The 24,244-nt window shown below is 49.3% G+C and overlaps 1 protein-coding gene across 3 annotated transcripts in view; it reads right to left on the bottom strand.

Moving 5' to 3' along the window:
• Positions 1–24,244, bottom strand: part of LOC135242546 (low-density lipoprotein receptor-related protein 4-like) — a 118,516-nt gene that overhangs the window by 38,209 nt on the left and 56,063 nt on the right. For all 3 annotated transcript variants that reach the window (XM_064313665.1, XM_064313666.1, XM_064313667.1), the window contains exons 3-6: positions 13,828–13,944; positions 9,457–9,570; positions 7,403–7,519; positions 1,832–1,960 (exon numbers count right to left, since the gene is read on the bottom strand). In XM_064313665.1, coding sequence (XP_064169735.1) covers positions 1,832–1,960; positions 7,403–7,519; positions 9,457–9,570; positions 13,828–13,944 — 477 coding nt within the window. The remainder of the gene's footprint in view (positions 1–1,831; positions 1,961–7,402; positions 7,520–9,456; positions 9,571–13,827; positions 13,945–24,244) is intronic.

The following is a 24,244-nucleotide window of genomic DNA, read 5'->3' as shown; positions in this document are numbered from 1 at the left end:
CCGCGCTCCGCGCGCTCGCTTCAGGCCCAACGCCGCCGCCGCCGCCGGTTTTACGGGGGGGAGCCGCTCCAGGAACGCGCGCGGCGGAGAAAAGGGGCTCGCGAGGGTAAGCCCCGGGCGCACGCCGCGGGTTCGCACACGTGCTAACGATTAGCGTCCGCGCGCTCGCTGGGGCCGCTCGGGAGGGCCGTAAGGAGACTTCGCCCCATTCGCCGATTTTATTTTAATGTTTTTTTTTTTTAGTTTCCACTTAACTCGTGTTTTTTCACTGGGTTCTGAAAACAGTGCTGAAAGGCCAATATTTTATTTTTTTTCATAAAATACGGCAGAAAATAAAACATTTCCCACAACAAAAAAAAAAAATCCTCCCAGTTTTGGCCGGCAAGGTGGTGCAGTGGATAGCACTGCCGCCTCACAGCAAGGCCCAGGGTTCGAATCACCGGGACGTGGCCTGGGACGCGTGCATTTCCTTTTTGCGTGTTCTCTGCACTCCGGTTTCCTCCCGCAGTCCGCAGACGTGCGGGTTAGGCTACCAGCGGGGCATTCACAGGGCGGTGCTGTGAAGGAGCACGTGTGTAGAATGCTTCAGGCGTGACCCAAGTGTGACACCGCGACTGTGCAGGCACAGGTAGGGCACTGCCGTTGCGCCCTTGAGCGAGGTACTTAACCTGCACTGCTTCAGTATATATATCCAGCTGTATAAATGGATGCAGTGTAAATGCTGTGTAAACAGTTGTGTAAGTGGCTCTGGATAAGAGTGTCTGCTAAATGCGACAGGGGCCTGCAATTTCACCATCGAACCACAAGGGGCAGGGGAAGGGGGAATGGGGAATGCGAGACCCCTCCCTAACAATCTGGCATCCGAGCACCTGGATGCTGTCCAGATGTCCTGCTCCGGGCGCCTACCTCAGGTCACAACACTTCTCCGGTGAAGACCACCGACATTTCCGGCACGTTCTTTACCAGAGCCCGTCGGCCAAAACCGCCAACACGCGTGCGCGGTGTGGGCGCGTGCAGTCCAGCGCTGCCATGTGACGGACGTGATGTGTATGGAAGAACCTGACGTGCGGGCCTACGGGGGCCAGTAGCACTGCTGATTCTAATTCGTCCCCAGTAATCAGGACTGGTTTAAACCTGAGACGAGATTGCTGGTCTACTTCACCGTCTCAAAAATCACTGGACACAACGTACCGTACAACCGAAAATAGTAAGTGGATAAAGAAAAAATTATCCAGACCCAGAAATGATCGCAGGAAAGCTTTGAAACACCATTAATCCGCCGTTAAGTTGTGTTGCAGTGCTACTGCGGCAGCATTGAGCGTGAATGTTCGGTGATGTCGTTTCTAATGATTGATAAAGGAAACGCTAATTTTCAGACTCCTGGGGTCTCATCAAGAGAGCTTTCCTGTACTTTCTGACCACGGACAGCAGCAGAGAACATTCCACCAATCACTGGCGGGCAATCCCAGCTCTGGCTGAAGTCACATGGTGGTAGCACTTCTGTCTATATTCATCAAAACATGAGTAAAATAATTTCTTACTGAAATCTCAATACGCAGTTCAGCATTTCAGAGACTGTGTTCCACTGTGAATAATGACTTTTATCTGAAAGGAATATAATATAATACCCAAATAACTATCATCTGATAGGCTGACAACACCAGAGCACCTATTTTTGGTATCTATGCAACTGACAAATTGTTACTAGAACATTTTAAAATGCAGGCAAGACGTACTGTACACATCAGAGATGTTTGTGGTCTTTAAAGTCAGTATTTGACAGGATTAACCAGGCGGTGTGGACTCTCTGGGGAGCGACGGGAGGCCTTACAGCAGTCGGACTCGTCGGACCAGTCCCCGCAGTCGTCGTCCCCGTCGCAGTGATAGATGTCCAGGATGCAGCGTCCGTAGGCGCACTGGAACTCCTCCACGCTACAGGTGGCCGTCAGCACGTCAGAGGCTGCGAACGGAGACAAGACGCAAATACGGAGGCTTAGCGCCCTGTTACATCACAACCCAGAGGTCGCAGATTCAAATCCAAGACACTAAACTCTTGGGATTGATTTATTACACACAGAGACTCGCTTATCACACAGAGAGACCGATTTATCAGAGAGAGGGAGGGAGAGTGAGATTTATCTCGCATGCGTACACGGAGTGATTTTTGACACGCGCAGATGGAGGCTGATTTAACACACTGAGACTGATTTAGGCTATCACACAGCTGTATTACAGCAGAGAAACAGCGATGCAAAATACGCGATCGCTTCCACGCAAATATAACACGGAGAACACAATGAACAAATATCTGCACGTAGCCTATAATACAATATAAGCGAACGCTTTGAGTTAAAGTGTATTTTTGACCCGGCGAATGAATTAGGATAAATAGGAGCAGCTGGCCTGTGCGTCCCTGCCATGGCTCGATGTGTCAGTTCAACCCAAGTTTATGATTCGGGAGTTCAAAGCAGCCAATGACTCAGCGCGCTGTAAAACATAAAAATAAAAACGTGCCTCCCATTAACAGCACTTTTCGGCGACCAGACCATATCGACCCCGCATTCAGACGAGTTCTGCAGGAACGACTCTTACGATGTCACCACGGCACGGGTGGACATCCATACAAATTAATACATTCAGTCCTGATGGAAGACAGATGTTGAGAGTTGCTTTCACCTTGGTTACTCCGCGCACCAATTACATTTTAAGGTGCCAGCCTTCCCTTCAATCCAGAGATGCAGACAAAAGAGGCATGCACCCTGTCGTCTTATTCTTCAGGCCCGAAACATTCTTTAATTTGGCGCCTTTGGTTAATGCAGCTGGCACTATTGAAACAAACGCAGGCTGCAAGGCAACCGCCTTGTGAAAACAAAGTAATCCTACGAAGTACCGAACAACCGTGAACAAAATAACCTGCTTCTTTGAACAAAGAGGACGGCGGTTTTTCTTTTGTGCTTGCCCGCTATTTAAAGGAATCGAAGTATTTGCTTTTCTTCATCTGTGCTTTTAAAAATTGTTTTCCCGAAGGTGGCCATCCATTCACCCATTAATAGCATCTGCGTCTGAATAAGTTCAAACGTTACCGTGATGTGAGCACCCTTTGAGTCTCCACAAAGAGAGGATCAAGTCAACAGCGAGCACCTGTGCTGCCTTTGAAAACGTACCTGTCTGTCTTGAAATGGACCAGAAAGGAGCATCGTCAGTCGATTTGGAAGATTTAAACGGACAATTAGCCAGCGCTAACCGTCTTTCATTTTTTTTTTTTTTTTTTTGGAAGATCTGACTACAAACCGCACAATTGCTTTCTTTAAAGGGCACAAATAGCGGCTCCATTGTCTACTATTAATATCTCACTGTAACCTGTAGGCACCTAGTGCACAGCCCACCTTAAAGTGACTGAAGATGGATTAGGCCTTTTATTTCTTTCAAAGTAGACCTAGATAACATTTCGGAAATGTTCGTAAACTCCGTAAAACCCAGCAGTGAGGACGTGTTGTCATTTCGCCAAAATGATTGCACCTCGTCCAAAAATAATACACGAAGCACAATGTGAACACTGACAGCTCAAATTCGTTAACCGTGGCTAATTTAGAATGTCACATCTGTCACAGTGTTCCTTTAAATTTCGGGCAACCACTCCGCCTACGACGCTTTACCTAATTTTACACACAGCCCCACCCGGCGTGCCCAGATAAAATGGACTAAAAGACCTGATCCAATATCAGTTGAGCGCCACCAGCTGGACTCGGCCTGCAAGAACAGTGTGAAAGGGAGGACCGTTAGGAACGCCCGCGAGACGAAGCTAACAGCGCTCCACTGCTGCACGCACTCCCAGTCACAGCTGGCCAGACAAAAAAACAAACCTCCGTTTGATTTACTTTTATGCGATTCAGGCAATCGAATAGTCTGTCAGAACAGGCCCAATAAATTGCTCAGGTGAACGGGATTCTCATTCTAGGGGAGCTACTCCTACTGGATTTATCCAAAATAGATAAATTAGGATTTGGTCATAAATCTTGCTTCCCAGCACCACATTTCTCACACAAACAGTTATTCATTCATATTCTGTTTACAAGACACCCTGTACTGGTCGATAATAAAATAAAACCACAGGGGGAAAAAAGTTTGACGTAAAAATGCTTGATGCATCCTGTCAAACTTCAGTCTTGCAAGGCCCACAAGGTTGTGCTTTGCAAATCAATCTTAAACCTTTTCCACTGACCGAGACATACTTGATTAGCATTTTTCCATGTCATTTGACTTAAGAAGAATTTTAAGTGCCAAGTCCAATTTATATATGCGAGCAAAATTATAATTTCAAAGTAAATTAGTTATTGCTCACAGCAAATAACCCTCGCTGACATTTCATGCGAACCAATCAAATGTTCTACTCAGCTACCAGAGTGTCGCCCTCACAGCTCAAAAACTTGGACACAGTGCTCTGAAAAGGCCATCAACTGCCAGAAATCAGATGGGGAAAAGTCACTGCTTAAGATCACCGTGACGTCAGTGGTCAAAGGCAACAAGCGGTCAACTTAGCTACTGCGCCCATCCCACCTTCTCCTCGTAGCGTAAACAAGTGACACATCAACGTCTAAACGCCGGTTTCAAATGACCGTCTAAACCGGAGCAAATATGCCATCGACATCCGTCTTCATCCCCCACTGTCGCTGAGAACAGCCACGCTGGAGACTTTATCCTTCAGGAACGGGGAGGGGAGGGGAGGGACCACAGAAATCCCCCCCCCCCCCCGTCAAAGAGCACCAAACTTTAAACCCCAGAGCTCCGCGCCAGTCCGCACTTATGTGCAGCCCGGATCCTTTATCCGCGCAGATGAAAGCCCAGCCTTCAGCCAGCTGACAGCATGGAACCCTGCTTTGAAGTCCTCCGGAGAGGACCTTCATTTTTTTGAAGAAGGTGGGGGGGGGGGGGGGCAGGCGGTGAAAAGAAAGCGGTGGTCCCCCCCCCCCTCCTCGTCGCCCTTTCCCCCCTTTCTGAAACCGCCGACCCGAAAGCCGAACTGACCCTCCGTCCGTCGGGGCGGGGCGCGGGAGATCCCCGTAGCTTGCGGCTTTTCTCTGCACCCGCGCGGGGTCCTCGCTTTGAGCGGCAAGCATTCATTACCCATAAACCTCCTGGACCAACGATGGACAGTTTACTGGGATTATTCAAGGGCGGGGAAACCCTTCAGCTCTTAAGACCTGCTGTTTCTTCCTTTTCTCCCCGAGGTTCGCCACATTCACGACGCGTCAAATCGAAATTATTTGCACAGCGCATTCGTGCAAACCTTTGTCCCGGTATGCTTTACAGTGGACCCCGGCCTAAACGTCCACAAGAGCAAGCCGAGGGCGACCAGGGCGGCGAGGAAAAACTCCCCGGGTCAGACAGATAGGGATAATCTTTGAGAGGAAACTCTCAAAAAACTCTCAAAGTCGAGGGCTCGCATCATCCTCCGGTCAGCTCAGGGAGTGGGTTTTAATGACCGACTTGGTCAAGCAGTCAATGGCACATGTCACGCATCATGGGAAGGAAGTGATGACGCGAGAGGTATAGTGTTACCTCAGATGAAGCTCGCAGCTAAACTCAGTATAAATACTATTCGTTATTGCCATCTATCATACTCCAAACAACCTTAAGCAAAGACAGGATATCCCTTCCTTAGGGATATCTGATCCAGAGGAGATGGGAGTGATATGCCGAACGTATCCAAACCACGCGGGATTCAAAAGGAGGGTACTACGCCAAGACGAGTCGCGGCCGCGCTTTATAAAACAGGCCCCGCGGAGCAGAGCGGTTTCTCTGCCCTCCGTCCGTCTGCATCGATTCCACTCGGGACGGGATTCGATTCGGAAGCGCCGTAGAAGAAAACGCCAAAGCTGCCTTGCTTCTTCCCCCCTGTGGTAAATCCCATCCAGGAAGTTCCTTTGAAGATTACAGCGAGGTTGCGAGCTCGGTGAGTTTTATACGGACTGCAGCTCCGGTACGTTCTGCGCGTGGTTGGAAGAGATCGTGGCGACCGAGAAAGCGACCGTCAACAGGCTTCCAAAAAAAGAGAGTTCCTCTTACTGTATAAAACGAACCCAACTCTCCACAAAATTGCACTCGCTGCGAAGCGTGGAGAGTTCCTTGCCAGCGCTCAAAATCAGTCTCAGATGTACCAGAGCACAACAAAGAGTCACATTGTCAATTATGGCCTTACGTCTCCTGCCAAGCCGTTTAAAGCAAACGAAAGACATTTGGCCGACTTGACTTTGGGTTAGGTAGGAACAGAGACTCCGCGCTTAAAGCAGTCAGGCGTGAAATCTGCACGGCGCTCGGCCCGGGCCAAAATGGCCCTCGATTGGCGGACCGCGGTAGGAAGGGGACGTCACCGAGGGGTTCGCTCTGATGACCGCATGCTAAATTGACCTCCCGACCCCTGTGTGCAGCATTAGCGGGGGGCTTTCATGCCTTGGGGGGGGGGGAGGCGGGGGGGGGGAGGCGGTGAAAATGGAGACGGGACGTCAGTGAGCAGGGCAGCCGCCGTGTAACGACAGGCCCCCCCGCTTGCAGCTGCCGGCGGGCCGGGTTCGGCGGCGGGGCCAGCACGGCGGCAGAGGGCTTCCCGCCAGCTGTTTCACACTTTCCCCTGGCCCTCCTGACATCGCGATGATGTCATCATCGGGCTCAGGACAGAACAGTACTTTACTGATCCCCAGTAGGGAAATAAATCTTAGGGGATCAATAAAGCCTGTTCTATTCTGCTGCATTCTATTCTATGAATATACCACCGCCTGTCCTTCTTATCCTTACTAAATATATATATATATATGTATACATATATATACAGTATATATATATATATATATATATGTGTGTGCATGCTGTGCGTGTGTATATATATATATATATATATATATATATATATATATATATATATATATATATACTGAATGTATGTATATAAGTATAATGTGCATATATGGAAATATACATACACACACACACACACATATATATACACACACACATATACACACACACACACACACACATATATATACATTACATTACATTACATTACAGGCATTTAGCAGACGCTCTTATCCAGAGCGACTTACACAACTTTTTTACATAGCATTTTTACATTGTATCCATTTATACAGCTGGATATATACTGAAGCAATTTCGGTTAAGTACCTTGCTCAAGGGTACAACGGCAGTGTCCTACCCGGGAATCGAACCTGCGACCTTTCGGTTACAAGTCTAGTTCCTTACCCACTGTGCTACACACACACACACACACACACACACACACACATACACACACACACACACATATATATATATGCACACACATATACACACACATCGCGGGGATGGCGGGTGCTGGCGGCAGACGAAGCGGCGCATGGCGACTCACGGCAGTTCTCCTCGTCGGAGCCGTCCTTGCAGTCCGTGTCGCCGTCGCAGTACCAGTGCTCGGCGATGCAGCTCCCGTCCGTACAACGGAACTCTTTGTCCGAGCACTTCCTCATGTCTGGGGTGGAGAGGGAGAGAGGGAAACAACAACCCAAGGGGTAAAAAACAGATGGCCTGCAGGGGGTCAGTATCTCAGCCTCCCACCTTCTGCAAAAAAGCGCTGCTAAACTCCGATTAGCCTGCTCTTTGAACACGAGACTGGAGTGAGTTTTTACGAGTTCAATGGAACCTTATCTGCTTATCTGCTACTCTTGACTACTCTTCCCCCGACCGCCTCCCCCCCCCCCTCCCCACAGAAGGCAGGACAGGACCCGCTTTGTTCGAGCCGCCGGTGGCGGTTTGCACTCGCGACACGCCGGGAAAGGCCCAAATCGCGCGGGATGCTCACCTGTCCAGTCATGGGATTCTCACATGCAAGCGGGTGATCTTTTTTTTCCCCAATGTAAAAAATAAAAATAAACAAATAAAATGGCTGTGAAAACACATTTTCTTTCCGACTAAAGCACTCAGGACACCCAGGGGAGGCGGGGTCTGGGATTTACAGCACCTGCTAATTTTCCCAATGAATTTCATCATGGATTTCCAGGGGAAACAAATAGAAAGACCTTCTGGTTCCAAGCCAGAATGAAGCAAATATTTGATCTGTTTGCTTTGACTACCCCCCCCCCCCCACCCTCCCCCACCCCAAACGAAGATCCGCGCAGAGCAATTAACCAAGCCGTCCCCCCCTTGAGTTCTAGAGAGCCTGGCAAAACCCCCACTGGACTTCGTACACGTCCACAAAATCTACAAAGAGCCCGTTAGCAAATCAAAATGAGATCCTTGGGAATAAAATGGCGATGGCCCAAGGAGCTTGGGAACCCTCGAGTGAGAGTGGCAGCCAAGCTTGAGCTAAGGCTACGTGGGGTTTTTACGGCCGGGGCTGTGGGACTCCGCCCACCCGCCCTATCTGCGTACGGGAACGCTCTGGAGAACCCGGGAGCTGCCAAAGGAGCCAGAGGGAAACGGGCGCACAGGACTGTGCGTAAAAAGGGGTCGCGACCTAAAAAAAACACCTGACCCGGTCACGCTCGGCGGCCGGGGGCGTCGACGGGCCGAACCGGGAGGAAGAAAACGCGGCCGCATCACGGACTCGGAGCGGAGTGACCGCTCGGTGGCGACACGTCGTGGAGACAGGAGGAGGATATCGAAGGCCCCATAGGTAGAGCCACCCAGGCTGGGGCTGCTGGAAAGAAATTAGCCAGCTTATTAGCCTCGCCTGGATGAAAAATAAACAAGGAGGAGGGAGGGGGGGGAGGTCCTTTAACACCTCGCAAGCTTTACGAGCCGCCGCGGCTGGCCTCCGAACGTACACCCAGAAACCGAAAGCTCAGGTTTCACACATCTCAATTGGAAGAGAGGGGGAAAAATGAGCGAGCCTCTCCCTGGAAAAGTTGGCGGGAGAACTGAAAACAGATGTCTCGGGAGAGGACTCCGGGGGGGGGGGGGGGGGGGACATTTAACCCATTAACCCCCTCTATAGCCTCGAACGCCACTCGGCTGAGGAGCCCTGTCGGGACCCGTCCTGGGAAAGCCTTCGGGGTACGCTCGGATCGGTATCCCGAAGGGATCAACTGCTTGAGCTTGAACAGGGAATGTTTTAGGACTCCCCGGGGGGGGTGGGATCACGGAGTGTAGCGCAGTGGGTAAGGAAATGGGCTTGTAACCGAAAGGTCGCAGGTTCGATTCCCGGGTAGGGCACTGCCGTTGTACCCTTGAGCAAGGTACTTAACCGAAATTGCTTCAGTATATATCCAGCTGTATAAATGGATGCTGTGTAAAAATGCTATGTAAAAAAAAGTTGTGTAAGTCGCTCTGGATAAGAGCGTCTCCTAAATGCCTGTAATGTAATGGATCACACCAGTGACAGGCAGGAGGGAAAACAGGCCTTGTTTCTCCCCCCCCAAAATCACCCCCCCCCCCCCACGGCAATGGGTGTGAGAAGGAGGGACTCACCGCACTGCTCGTCGCTGTTGTCCCCACAGTCGTTGTCCCCGTCGCAGTGCCACAGGCTGCGGATGCAGTAGCCGTTCTGGCAGTGGAACTCATCCTCCTCGCACTCCCTGGGAGCTGGGGAACACAGAACGGGACGGACAAGAGAGGGAGCGAGAGAAAGAGAGAGAGAGCAATCTCATTATACCATAACTGAAGCATGTTACCTGCTGCTATTATGGGATTATTTAGTGCAGGAAAAAAAAAACACTACCTTCTGAAATCTGAGATTGCAAGGGCAAAATGAGGCAGATTGGTAGTGGTTGGGGCAGATATGGGGTGGATGGGGCAGACTAGCAGATATGGAGGTGAGATGGAGATGAGAAGGGCAGATGGGCAAATGGGTAGATGGGGCAGACTGGGGGATGGGGCTGACTGGGGTGGATGGGCAGACATGGGTGGATGGGCAGGATATGGGGCTGGGATGGATGCATGACTATGGGGGTGATGGCAGATTGGGTGATGGGCAGACATGGGGCAGATGGGGCAAACATGTGGTAGATGGGGCAGATTGGGGATGGATGGGGCAGATTTGGGTTGGATGGTGCAGACAGGGGGTGGATGGGGCAGGCTAGGTGGGGGTGGGCCGGGGATGAGAAATGGAATTGTGGAGAGCGAGGTCTTCTTGACACATCCAGGCAGGTGACCTTGCCCTGGCAGCGATGGGCCCGCCCTCATAGACACCCAGGACCGTTTTTCTGGATTGGATGCCCAAAGATTTCGAATGACAAGCCGAGGTTTACCGAGGCTAGTGATTTCTCTGGCGTCCAGGGGGAAAATGCATTTCCTCAAATTCCCCCTGTCAATTACGGCAGCATTCCTGTGTCAGGAGGCGAACGCTGGTACTCAAATGGCTCCATTAGATGCCAGAGAGCCGTCGCTGTTCAAAAATCACAGCGTTCAAAATGCCGAACGTGTCAAAATAAGAGAAGATAGAGAGGACCCATCCGTCGGAGATCAATATTCAATTGCTTTACTTGACCTTTCTCAAGCAAACGCTTTTATTTTGACGGGATGGCCAATGACACACCTCAAGTTTAAATGACACTGGGTCTGAAATGCAACGTTATTAAAAGCGCGCTCGCAAATGTCTTTCAAAAGTCATCCACCCAGCAGAAGTGAAATCCAACATATCCCCCTGAGACCAGTAAGAAATTTCTTATTTTTTTTACATAATACAAGTTTCTTGGACGACATACTGCAGTGAAAATATTTATAAAAATATGTTATTTTATATTTATTGTATGTCCCTTGTAGCGCAGGTTTCAGAAAAATACATGGCCCTTGAGATTAAGACCAGAGACTCATGTCACCTACAGGGGACAAAAATGAATTTCTGGGTCTGAGGAGGATATAGGACCTAACCCCCAAGACCAGATCAGATGCTGTACATCAGAAACATGGGGGGACGACAGAAGCCCTCTGTTGTGCCTCTCATTAAATGTGCAAGGGGCCAGTCACCGACAGTGCCACACAATTAGGCCCTTCCCTGTTGGAAAACGTTTCGCCGAACTTGGCTGAAAGATTTAGGGCCTAGGTACCGCACCGCAAACCTCGACAAAAAACTGGGAGCGAAACGTACTAAAAAGCGCTAGAAGTATAACTATAGACCGCCACCTTAAAAAAAAAAAAAAAAACCAACGTAATGACTTTTTTGTGAAGCAAAGGAATGCACTGACTGGGACCGCTTTGAATTGAATCGATCGGTCCGGATGTCCGGACGGCCGTGATTTAATAAAGGTGGATCTGCGAGACCGGCTTCCTGCAGCTTTGATTCGTTTCTCTGAGTTATGGCTGACAAAGCACCCCAGCGGCCTCGGGTCTAATTCAATTCTGCCGGCGATGCCCCCTCGTTACAAAAAAAAAAGCCCGCATCCATTTTTCATTAAAGAAGATCCGGGACCCGTTTCCTTCCCCCCCCCCCCCCCCCACCGCCAATAAGTAGCTCGGATGCAAAGTGGGAAATGCATGCGATGCACAAACGGACCGTCGCCCGTGCCCCGCGTCGGGGAAGGTCAGACGCTGAAACGATGCCGCTGCACAGCCAGTGCTGTCAGTGCTTTTTGTTTTTTTATTTGTTTTTTTTTTAGAGTTGAGAATTCAATCCATGTTGTGTTCCCCCCGCCTCTCCGTTTCACTTCGACTGGAGGAAAGGTCAGATTTGATTGTTGCTTCAAGCGGAACGTCCATGCAAGAGAGTCCAGGCAGAGGTCAAAGGTCATATGGAACTAATCATTCGCTGGGGCTATTATGCTGTAAGATGTAAGTGCTCCCCATTAGGAGTTCCCCCCTATTCAAAGAAGCTCTAGGAACGGGGGTTGGTCGATTCCCTTATTGCGCTGCGGGAAAACCTGCATTTTAATGCACAAGGGCCTTTAAATCCGAGCCCTCATTTATATTTTACGGCTTAGCGTAACCTAGTTTTTGCGCGGTTTGAAGAATGTCTGTTCGCGCAGAATATTTTAGGCTCGCTTCCCCCCCCCTTCGTTGTTCGAAACTGACAGCCCGCCGAGCCTCGCGGAATCGTAAACAATTCTCTCGCCGCACGTTAAATAATTTAACAAAACATTCCGGGATGAAAAATAATGAAATAATAACTAAGGGCAGAAGGGCAAAAAGCAAAAGGGAGGAGAAACACGCGGGCGCACAAATGAAAAATTTATCGGCGGACAGACCTTCCGCCGTGCCCGTTTTTTTCTTCTGCGTCCGAGCCTTAAAGATTTGGGTCAGATTCACCTCGGTCCCCAGTGTCTCAGCAGTTCATTTTTTGGTGTTGAGAGGGACAAGGGGAATCAAAAGGGGGGGTAAAAAAAACAAACTGAAACAGATGCCCAGATAGATCAAGGATACGGAGGAACGCGTCGCCAGAAAGGAAATTCGAGGAATATGGGCCTCGCGCGAAATGCGATCGGCGCGTCGGTGTAATTCCCAGCCAAGTTACGAGGCCCCGATTTTTAATATCTGTAAAGCTCGTCCACCTCGTTTCATTAAAATCTGGAACCAATAATGGAGGCGACGAAGGACTCCTTATAACCAGATATACGGCGCGCGAACGCGTTCGTCCGAGCTTCTCTTTCACGGAATGCGCGGTGGATTAATTTGTATGCGGATCGGGGTTCGCCTGCGAGGCGTCTACGCTAACGCGGTCGCGGAATGTCGCGAACAAACGCGGCGCCTCCTGAAGCCGTCTGAGGCCTCGCAGCTGTTCCCGGGCGGGCGGGCGGGCGGGCGGGCGGCGGCCGCGGCTGGCGTTGAAGCGGCTTCTTTTGGGGACGCCGGCGTCCCCGTTTTACAGCCGTGCCAAATGTTTTTTCACTTCAAGAGACCACAAGTAAACAAAAATCGGCGTCGGCGTAGAATGTATAGATGAAGAAGGGGGAATTGAGGGAAGCTTTGGGAAGTAGTGGGAATCTGAGGGAAGTTTTGGGAAACCTGAGGGGAAAATCAAGAAACACTGAGGGAAGTTTTTGGGAAGTAGTGGGAATCTGAGGGAAGTTTTGGGAAACCTGAGGGGAAAATCTAGGGACGCCGAGGGAGTTCTAAGGGAAGCTTTGGGAAGTAGAGGGAAGCGGAGGGAAGTTTTGGCAAGCTGAAGGAAAACCCAGAGACGGTGAGGGAATCTGAGGGAAGGATTTCAGAAGTCGTACTTCCGACATTTATGCTCCTGCACAGCCTGAGGAGGAGATGAGTGGAAAACGCAACCCTACACGCCTGCTGCTGTTTCCCCAGGCTTTCTCTGGGGCCTCCAGGCCAGCTGCAGCCTATTTCGGTCACAAACACTTGTTGAGCATTTCTCTAGACAGAGGCAGAAGTGTTTAAAAACGGGGTCAGAGGTAAGCCCCCCCCCCCAACTTCGCCTCCAAATTCCCTGTTTCTACAGCCATGACCCCTTGTATAGCGATTGCATATGGAGACCCTGCGGTAAAAAAACACTCAGAGAAAGCAATTTTTGAACATCGTCTTACGCTTCCAAATAATACTGAGGCTACGTTTTTACAAATAGTATTTTTTTTTTTTTTAAATAAAGATTTTATGGACATGAATATGACAAAACAGGTATTAAAATATTAAAATATTCCAGGGTATCCAATTTTATCTGAAAGGGTTTCAGTTTTAGTAGCCCAGCGCTAAAACAAAAAAGCAGCCCCAATCCTGGCCCTTTGCCCATATGAGCGGACAACCCCAGATTTGGGTGGCGACATGAAGCGTTTTGTAGAACAGGGTCCTTGCAAACGACTGTGGTTGATAATCAACAAGGGAAATTTAAAGTGTTTAACTGGGCACCCAAAAACAAAGAAATAAATAAAAAAAGGACGCGACGTTAAAATGACTTACGGCAGTCCTGCTCGTCCGAGTCGTCCTCGCAGTCGTTGTCTCCGTCGCAGACCCAGGAGCGTCGGATGCACTTGCCGTTGTCGCAGTGGAAGTCCAGGGGGGAGCAGGTGGGCAGCACTGCGAAAACAGGACCAGACAGGTAAGCCGACAGCGGGCTAACCGACTAAAATACAATCACCGTACCATAGCACGGAAGCCTCCAATAGGGTGCGGGTAGCATCACAGTATGGAGGATTCTGATAGGATGGAGAGTCTGGGGTGTCACACCATGGAAGCCTCTGATAGGACGGGGTGTCGGTTAGCGTCGCAGTACGGAAGCCTGGGATAGGACACGGTCAGGGCGGAGGGCGGGCCTTTGTGTGGAGCCTCAGGTCCTTTTTATATCTTTCAGCGGGAGGGGGAGGGTGGGGAGGGGCTGTCTGAATGAGTAATGCAATGTTATTAATGGTCTGACTCATCCTTTAGGAGAAATTCTAAGCATGAATTACAGCGGCCCCTTGTCAGAAAGCAGAGCACACGGTGGTGGTGGTGGGGTAGTGCAGAGGGGGTAGGGGGGTGACAGGAACCATATTAAAAGGGGCCGTGGGTACAGGAGTCAGGACCGCACGAATTCTGTCCCCGCTACGGCCGGAGACCGCGACGAAATTAAACAGTCGGCTGTTTCTATGGCAACCCGAGCGCCAGAACCCCCCAGAGGGGACCCGGACGACGGATAATGAAGACCTTCCCTGGGGGGGGGGGCTTGGCTACCGTCTCGGCGTTCCTCTTTGGCCCACGCCCGGCTAACCCCGCCACCGTTATTAAAATAATTGGCGGATTGATCGCGGGGGCGGAGACGGTTCCAAAACCCCCCGGGGCTGGAGTACACGCCATTCCCCGACGCCGTCGAACGATTACGGTTAGGCGGCGCGCGCGAGGCACACAAATTCCTCGCTAACCTCATCTCCGCACCGTCCCCCCCCTTCAGCCATCACGAAGAAGACTGCTGGCTTTGTCCAAGTAATGGAATTACGTGGGAAGGACGTTTCACATTTACGCAGTCGCCTCTGCCCCTACCACCCCACCCCCCCCATCTACCCCCCCCTGTCCCCACCCCCCCAACCCCCCAACCCCGTACTCCCAGGGCAATTGATATGTCCACATGAACACTGAAATACCGACCGCTTTCCCATAAAACGCAATAAAAAAAAAGTGGCACCTATTAATTTCAATCCGCCGGTGCCGGATTACAATAACAACGTGACAGCCCCGGAGTATGAATGAATAAATCACCAGCGGGGGGGGGGGGGAGCTGGGGAGGGGCCCTCCAGAGCTGGAGCAGCCCACTGACCTATATTCCTTTTACGTGCCTACTTCATAATTCAAGTCGGAGCTAGGATCTGACGCAGACTACACTAACACACCAGCCACGCCGGGCACTGCTGCCAGCCGACAGTCACACGACACCGCACCTCGCATGAACTAATCGACGGCTGAAAACGCATCTCTGCGATTCGGTGCGTCATCAGAGCGCATCTTCCTCGGGTTTCTCATACTTGTCTGGTTATGGTTATACACTGTACGCGCCTGATAAAGACGTGCAAATGCCTGTAATGATAGTAATGAATTCAATCGGGTCAAGAGAAGGATGAGGTGAAGCCACCGGGCGGCGTTTCCCTCCGAACGGTTTTGAGTGAGGAAGGTACGTTGGCTTTGTGCGAATGAGTGACTGAATGGGTGGACTTTACCATAACCCCGCGAACCGGCCGTTCGTCTTCTGAAGCAGCGCAATCGCATCTCGTGAGACTGAATTTGCACAGTTCCATCGAGACAGAGCAAAGAGCTGCATGAAAATGATTCTGTTGCCTGGACTCCAGCCACCCTGACACACACACATACACACACACACATACGAGCACATTGACACATGCTCAGGCACACGGACGCACACATCCCAAGGCTCAGCGACATGTTTTTGTCATCCAAGACACTAGTATCACTTCAAAAAAAAAAAAAAAAAGAAAATGCTTCAACTTTTTTTTCTGCCGGGCACACCTGCACACACACATACACACGCAGCCCTGCAGCGGTTTGAAGCCATTCTACAGATTACAGTAGTTATCACATTTTGGAGACATGAGGTAAGGCTTTCCAGTACTGCAGTCAGGGCGTGGCTCGAAGACGAGGGAGCAGGTACGCGATTGGCCCATCTCAGCTAACCTGACCCGAACCCCGCTCAGAACCCCTAACTCCCCATCTTCCCTCCGCATTCCACCCCACCGCACCCACGACGTCTGGAAGCGGCTTTTCCTAAACTGTAAGCAAGGTACACAGGGGCAGACCCAGGCAGCAGGCGGGACCCCTGGGCCGCTCGGGGAAACGGTGGACAATTTGAGAAGAACAGGAGAAGCATGAGAAACGCAGGCGTTCTCGTCGATGTGTTGGCGATTGATTTCTCGTGGGTTCCTCCTTGGACCTTGCGGTTATCCCATAAATTCAAGACAAATAAAAAGCACCGAAGTGAGTAAATCAAGAACAAGAGCTTATGTTGTTCCCTTAGCGAGACCAGTGAAGGGAGCAGAATTTGAAACGTACGAAAAAATAAAATAAAAATCTCAAAACAACAGTGCTGAATGCAGCTCATTGTTTGTCTGGGACATTAGTAAATGAGATGAGGAAGAGCTCTTATTTTGAATTTTCCTTTCCTCTGGGAATGTACGGGCCTGCCCCACAACAGGATTGCATTCACATTTCGACTGACAGCTGACCATGGGGGCGTGGCCTTATAATCACATTTAATAGAATTACCAATTCTATGAATGGTAATATCATAATCAAATTTCAGTGATTGATGAACAGTTCTATGATTACCAGTAAGTGACTGAAATGTTCAACAGTTCCATGATTACAAGTAATGATTTTTCCCCCCATCAATTATACTTTTAAAGATTAAAGCTCAATTAATTTCTCCAAAGACTTTCCCATTGACTCGGTCAATAAGTAATCACATATTAAACCCAGTTCATTATGTGACCTGCGCTTGATATTCCTAAGCAAACACCGTCTAAAACAGTAGAGGTTAATTAGATGTAGCATTCCAGAAGAAATTGTGTGCTCAAGTTCAAGGTTCAAGTGATGCATATCCTTACACCTGGAGTACCTAAAGTACCTAAAGCAAGTTTACTGTAGGCAGTAGGTAATGCTTACCCCTACCAAGTCTGACAGCAGAGGTGTCTCAGCAAAGATAGTAAATGCAGTTAGTCATCGAGATAATGACTGCAAGGACGGAGAGACATTAGTTTGGTAGCCAGAAAGCAAGCATTAGGCTTATTAAGGTCACCCAAGTTCAGTAACCATGGTTATTTTTACTGCCAGTTTAGTTAATAGCTTCATTTATTCTGAAGTTACTCAAATGTAAGTCAGTGGAGGTTTGACCCTTTTAAAGCTTTCATAGTTTAAAAGTACAAAGAGCACCATCTGACAAAACACAAGCAATATAATAGGGGTCAGTGAGTTTATGGTTATGCGATCTGTTATTTCGAAACTGTCAGAGGAATTAAGACAAGAAAAAAAGACAATGAGTAACAATATTGAGCAACAATAATGATCACCATAACAATATTCATTATCACAACTAATACACTAAAGACCGGAGTAATTCATGTCTGATAAAACCGATAGACCCATTCAGACATACGGTATGGTAAAGTGGGAAATGGCTTATAAAACATGAATTACCTATGAGACACGCAATAACACATTTATGGCTTATTACTCTTATCTCCACCTTGGGGCACTGAGATCTCGTATAGCTGTTGACTATCTGTTAATAGTTTTTAAATTGCTGCAAAATTGTTGTTGTTTTTTTAAAAAAAATGTTTGAGCAGCTGCTGAAGACGGAAGTGAAGGAAAGTGTGGAAAAAAACTGGCGTACTCCAGAGACCTGTCCCAGAAGTCCCCGGGGGGAGAGGCGCGATGTTGAGAGAAGGAATGCCGCGCTTCCTATAACGGTGCGTCCCATCTACTGCCCTCCCAAGAGCGAAACATGAACGCACGAGCTCGAAGCGACGCGACCGACCGCGTTTTTGACAACCGCCGTGACCGAGCGTGTGAGGGGAAGCACGAACTTCGGTTTCAATTCCCGGTTTAAATTCCCCAATCTGACCATCTCTGGAGCCGAATGACTCACAGAATAAGCTTTTTGATGTCGCGTCGCTTGGAGCTGCTTGGAGCCACATTTTTCCCACTGATCCTACAAGCGCTTCTTAGATTAGCCAGGCTACATACTGGCACTGTGCTGCTAGCGGAGAGCTACGCGTTCGCGCGTAAGGTTTAATTACAGCCACACGCTACACTTCTCCCAGCTCCTGCCACACTGGAGTTTTTGACACGTTTCTACGCCGGCTTGGACAGCACACAACTGTTACCGTGCGGAGCGAACGACGACTGACTGTTTGCTTCTCATTATTTACCCCGGGAGAGGCTGTTCTTGACAGGCCTGTGCTGGAAAACATATGCTATCTACAGCAGGGAATGTCTCTCTCTCTCTCTCTCTCTCTCACTCTCACTCTCTCTCTGGGTCTCTCTCTCTCTCTCTCACTCTCTGGGTCTCTCTCTCTCCCTCTCTCTCTCTCTCTCTCTCACTCTCTGGGTCTCTCTCTCTCTCTCTCTCTCTCTCTCTCTCTCTCTCTCACTCTCTGGGTCTCTCTCTCTCTCTCTCACACACACACACACACCAGACCTGGGTCAAATACGTATTTCTTTTGGATTCAAGTACATATCTGTGCTCTATTGATTTTGCCTGGTGTAATTGAGCCTGCCAATATGACTAGAAGGCAGGGTTTGCACTTTGAGAGAATTTCATTGGTTACAATGCAACAGACAACATCGGTAAAGCGTAGAATCCAAAACAAATACGTATTTTACCCAGGTCTGGTCTGACACACACACACACACACAGAGTCACTCTCTCACTCCCTCCACCTTGCCTCGAAAGCCACTATAATGTTCAGGCCCACACGGTGCAATGCTCTCACAGCTTCCGTGGACTGAAGACTACCGGCTCCCAGGCACCGAAAAATTAAAAAATCGGACATCTTAAGCCGCGTTTCCACCGCAGGAACTATACCCCGGAACTAGGAACCTTTTGAGGAACTCAGTGCGTTTCCACCGCAGGAACTAGGGTCTAAATTTAGTTCTGGGGGCTTTGTTTTACCCCCAAAAACGTTCCTGCTCGGGGGGTAGTACTTTCCGAAAGTACAGGAACCTTTTGGGTGGAGCTTGCAGCGCTGAACATTTCTGATTGGTCGAGTACTCGTAGCATTTGTGTTGTATTTATTTTCCGCCATTACCCGCCATGTTTGAAAATATGCAGCGGCAAACGAATTTATTTTCATAATAACTTCAAATCAAACTTGTATGTTATGCGGCGCAGTAGCCTACTTTTGGTTATAGCCTGTCAACGTCTTGGAATTATAACGTGTGCTCTTCTGTTCTTTTCTTGCTTTAGTATTCGTTTTATAAAATGCTAAGCATTCGTGCTGGGACAGCATATTACGTAGGCTACCAAAACATTCAAACGGATTAATTCGGTTGCTGAATATTTTCTTCCGGATTTTCTTTGTTAGCCCGTTGTAATTGCCTCAAAACGTTTGATACAGTTATGTGAGGTATGCGGTAGTTCTGCATAATTAACATTGGTGATACAGTACAAGCAAACTGGAAATCACCTTCCGCACTTTTTATCCGGGTAAAATAACAGGTTAATTCTAGTAATCTTCCCTTTAGCTTTTTCAGACTGCCGTAATTTTACTCAATTTTACTGCCATTTTTCAATTCCACGAAAAGACCAGGAAGACTATGGACTCATGTATGGTGCATGGTTCGCATCTGGAGGGCACACTTCGCTGCTCGGCTAGCAGTAACTTCGAAGGAAAGCAAACGGTGGCTGTACCACTACTAATTTACATTTTCACGCAAGTCCGAGTTTTCGTTCTATTCTTGTCATTTTGCGATTAGCCTATATGGAATTGACGGCGAGAAAGTAATAAAACAGCAAATTGTTTACAACGTGTGCATGTTTTCTGCTGTTAATGAATGTGTTTGAGAGGATATATGAAAATCAATAAATACAAAAGTAACCAATATATATAGTCATTGTTGGTAACCCGTTGTATATAAGTGGAATAAACCCCTCCGGGCTGTCCCGGTTATTAGAAAATAATGTAGGCTACTTCGGTGGTAGTATGGGGTTACAGAAGAAATCATATGACAGATGGACCGACGACAACGCCAGTGGGCTAATTTGCCTAATCTTCGCGGTACTTTAGACCCCGGTGGAAACGCAGACAACCATTGGCTGAAGGAACCTTTTCGTTCCTGGTAAAGTAGTTCCTGGGACTGAAAGTTCCGGGTAATTTCGGTGGAAACGCGGCTTTAGATTCAGCCACAGACGAACGCGGGAGAGGGGAATTTCATCGCGAAGGTTAAACGCGAAACTCGATTTTAGAAGGTTAAAAAAAACACGCGTCAAGGAGCTTTCAGTCTCTCCGCTCCCTTTTTTTTCTTCTATCATCTTCAGCCTTTGTGTGTAGGCCTCAGAAGAAGATGGTGGCATTTTTACCACAAAGGCAATTCAGCGCAGGATGTCCGTCTCCGAATTTGGGCAGAAAATGCTAATTTATTAGCATTACTCCGTGCTCCCCGACATCGGGGCGCGGGCGGGTGAGCGGGCGGCTCGGGGCGCGAAGGACGAGGCGGAGCCCACGCGCTCCGCTCCAACCTGGAAAGGCTGGGGGGTGCAGATAAGGCCCGAAAAGCCTCGCATCTGCCCCCATGGAGCTTTTTGAAAATATTCGGCTTTGTGTTTAAAAAAACGATAAAAGAAAAAAAACGCCGCTGGCGCGCACGCCGCGGCACTCCCGCGTACGGGACTGCGTGCGAGCTTTCAGTCGCGCCGAGAAAATCCTGCTTATCGCCATCTCGCACAAAATGAGGGCCCCGAGAAGTCTTCAAAGTGACAGGGCCTCCTGGAGCCGTTTCAGAATCGGCGCTGTGTGAGCAAGAGATAGCGGTGGAAAATTTGTTTTTTTTTTGTTGTTTTTTTTTTTTAACTTAAAATGGCTCCTCCTTTCCTGTGACTGTTGCCTGGAGTGAACTCGTGTCACGGGTGTGGTCTCCCAGTATGGCCTCCCAGGTGTCTTGAATGAGACCAGTAGTTGTAATATTACTACAAATAATGAACATCTATCTGCCCCATAATGGTGACCTAAAGGTGCATATACAGAGGTGTGTGTGTGCGTCTGCATTTCTGGAGTTTTATAGCTCAATTCAACAGTTGAATACAAGTTGAAAGGGGAAGATATAAATACAACTGAAGAGTTGACAATCCCTCCATGAGAAATGGCTGACTAAGCAAAAACAGCACTGAATCAATTAGCATTGTTAGCATTTGGCTCATTTAGACAACCAGCTACATATCAGCTACTTCAGAGCACATTTAGAATTGAATTAGCACATTTAGTATAGTTAGCATCAAACTGATTACTTTATTACAAATGCACAAAATCTCCTGTCTCGCTGTAGCACTATTTCTTATGAAAAAGGTCAACAGTTTACAATGCACAAAACTGCAACTCAGTCAGACCAGAGCAGCTCAACAGGCAACTTGTAGGTGCATGATTGACCAGCAGGGGTCAGTGGTGTGCAACGAGATGCTGCCCCGGCAGACTGAAACCCTCCCATCCCAGGGTGACACTAGTGTCAAGCACTGGAACAGTGCCTTAACAGATACCAGACTGTGGGACCCATCCATGCACTAGAACAGTGCCTTAACAGATACTAGACTGTGGGACCCATCCATGCACTAGAACAGTACCTCAACAGATACCAGACTGTGGGACCCATCCATGCACTAGAACAGTGCCTTAACAGATACCAGACTGTGGGACCCATCCATGCATTAGAACAGTGCCTCAACAGATACCAGACTGTGGGGCCCATCCATGCACTAGAACAGTGCCTCAACAGATACCAGACTGTGGGGCCCATCCATGCACTAGAACAGTGCCTCAACGGATACCAGACTATGGGACCCATCCATGCACTACAACAGCACATTAACAGGATGAGGCACCCAGCACCCTCCCAAAGGCTGAACTTTCTATGTACTGCTGCGCCACCATTTGGTCAACTGAGGCCATACAGCCAGGGCGGGTGCGTGACATGATCCTCTACACAGAGACATGGGGGGGGGAGGGGTGGAGAGTGGTGAGCAAACATTTTGCTAAGAGCACAAAGAAAAGGACTCGACACATTTCAGCAGTAAGCCTTTCCCCAGCCCCCTGCGCATTGTGAGTGTTAAGGGGGGAGGGGGGGGGATTGGGCATGAGGTTGTGCACAGGGCCCCATCTGGATGAAAGGGGTTAGATTCCTCGCCCCCCCTCAAACACCCCCCCCCCTCCTCCCCGTTTGCACCCAGCTCTATTGTGAAACCTGTTTTAAACATGTGGGGATGGTGGGGGTGGGGGGGGGTGAGGGGGGGGTAATGAGGCTTCAGTAGGCTCCTGCTTCCTGTCAGAATGCTGTCAAACACACTCCACAGAGTCAATAGAGGGAGAATGAAAGGGAGGCCCCAGACAGAGCCGCAAAACAACCGAGCTGGATGTTAATGGCCGTTCTCAGCCACCTAGCCCCCGCTAACAAACAAGTCTGACCCTCGGGGGGGGGGAACGAAGCCACGAGGCCGAGGTGGACGAAGAACACAACAAAAGGAACGGCGGCGCTCGCGACAGACTACCGCCTCACGGGCGCCCCGGAGACGCGAGCGCGCCGGCGCGTCTGTCCTGAAGAGCGACCGTTCCTCGAGCGGCGTCGCCCCCTCGCGGTCGGAGCGAGGGAGCGAGCTCCGCGTTCCGAAGAACAAAACACCGCCTGACGCGCCACCGCCTGACGCGCCACCGCCTGACGCGCCCGTGTCAAATCTCCAACTGCTCGTGAAGTTAAATGCGCCTTGGGCCTTTTAGGGTTCGCCGCGCCCGTGGGGGATTTTCTCCGACCGAGCTGGCGCCCGTTCCCGTGCCCCGACGGGGCGCGCTTCGTCCCGCCCGCCGCGTCCGTTTCCCGCGTTCCCGTCGGCTGCTGCCCGACGGCGGGCCATCGCGGAAATCGAGGCGCCTTTCGCATACTCGCGTGCCCGAGCCTCAGCGTTAATCTCGTCCGAATCGGACTCTGTCCCGGATTCCGGAACATTCTCGCTTGGCTTTTTATTTGCGACTCCGTTTTTTTTTGCCAGGTCTTCGCCAGAACAGTTGGGCGTGGGAGGGAGTTCAAAATGTTTGTGAAGAAAGAAATCTCACACTCGTGTTCATTTTCAGCTGTAGTCAAGGACAAATAACAGAATCAAAGCAACCGTCTCATATTTCACCACAACCAAAAGTGGCATCGGGGGACTTTCTGACCAAATTCACTCAAGTGGTTGAAAACAGCAATTCAAACAATAAATGTAAAAAGTGCAAATCTTACTCCACTCAAATTTAAGGGCCAGTTTCCACTGTTAACTACTAAATATGACTAAAAGGCACTAAAGGCATTACTATTGGAGAAAGTATGACTTATATTTGCACATACACTGCTGGAGAAAGACAGCAAACAGGGAGTAAATGGGTAGAAACTACATAATTGATAGTTCATTAAATTATAAATGTTCTTATCAGATTTTTAGGGTAGGGTATTCAGTGTACCTTTTTTGTACAAGTTTCAATGCAGTTTAATACCTTCTTGACCTTGGTACAACTAACCAACACTGACATTTTACTGCCAGCAAAAAGAAAATGTCACAATTAAGTGAAATAAAATATCAACAGGAAAATGTTCTATGCAGTTTTCACAAAAAAACAAAAACGAACGAGCGACGGTCAACTCAATCTAATCGCAGACTAAAAATGTCAACGATGCTGATGTTACGACTTCAGGGATTCCTGGGGGATAAGAGCAACAGCAGCCAACGCACCTGACAGTGAAAGCACCAACCCACGACGAAGACACCAACCCATAACGAAGACACCAACCCATGACGAAGACCTCAACCCAGGACGAAGACACCAACCCATAACGAAGACACCAACCCACAACGAAGACACCAACCCAGGACGAAGACACCAACCCAGGACAAAGACACCAACCCACGACAAAGACACCAACCCATAACGAAGACACCAACCCATGACGAAGACACCAACCCAGGACAAAGACACCAACCCAGGACAAAGACACCAACCCAGGACAAAGACACCAACCCAGGACAAAGACACCAACCCACGACAAAGACACCAACCCAGGACAAAGACACCAACCCAGGACAAAGACACCAACCCAGGACAAAGACACCAACCCAGGACAAAGACACCAACCCAGGACAAAGACACCAACCCAGGACAAA

Source organism: Anguilla rostrata, chromosome 16 (assembly GCF_018555375.3).
Source record: "Anguilla rostrata isolate EN2019 chromosome 16, ASM1855537v3, whole genome shotgun sequence".
Taxonomy (NCBI): Eukaryota; Metazoa; Chordata; class Actinopteri; order Anguilliformes; family Anguillidae; genus Anguilla; species Anguilla rostrata.
This window is presented reverse-complemented; position numbering and strand designations above follow the sequence as displayed.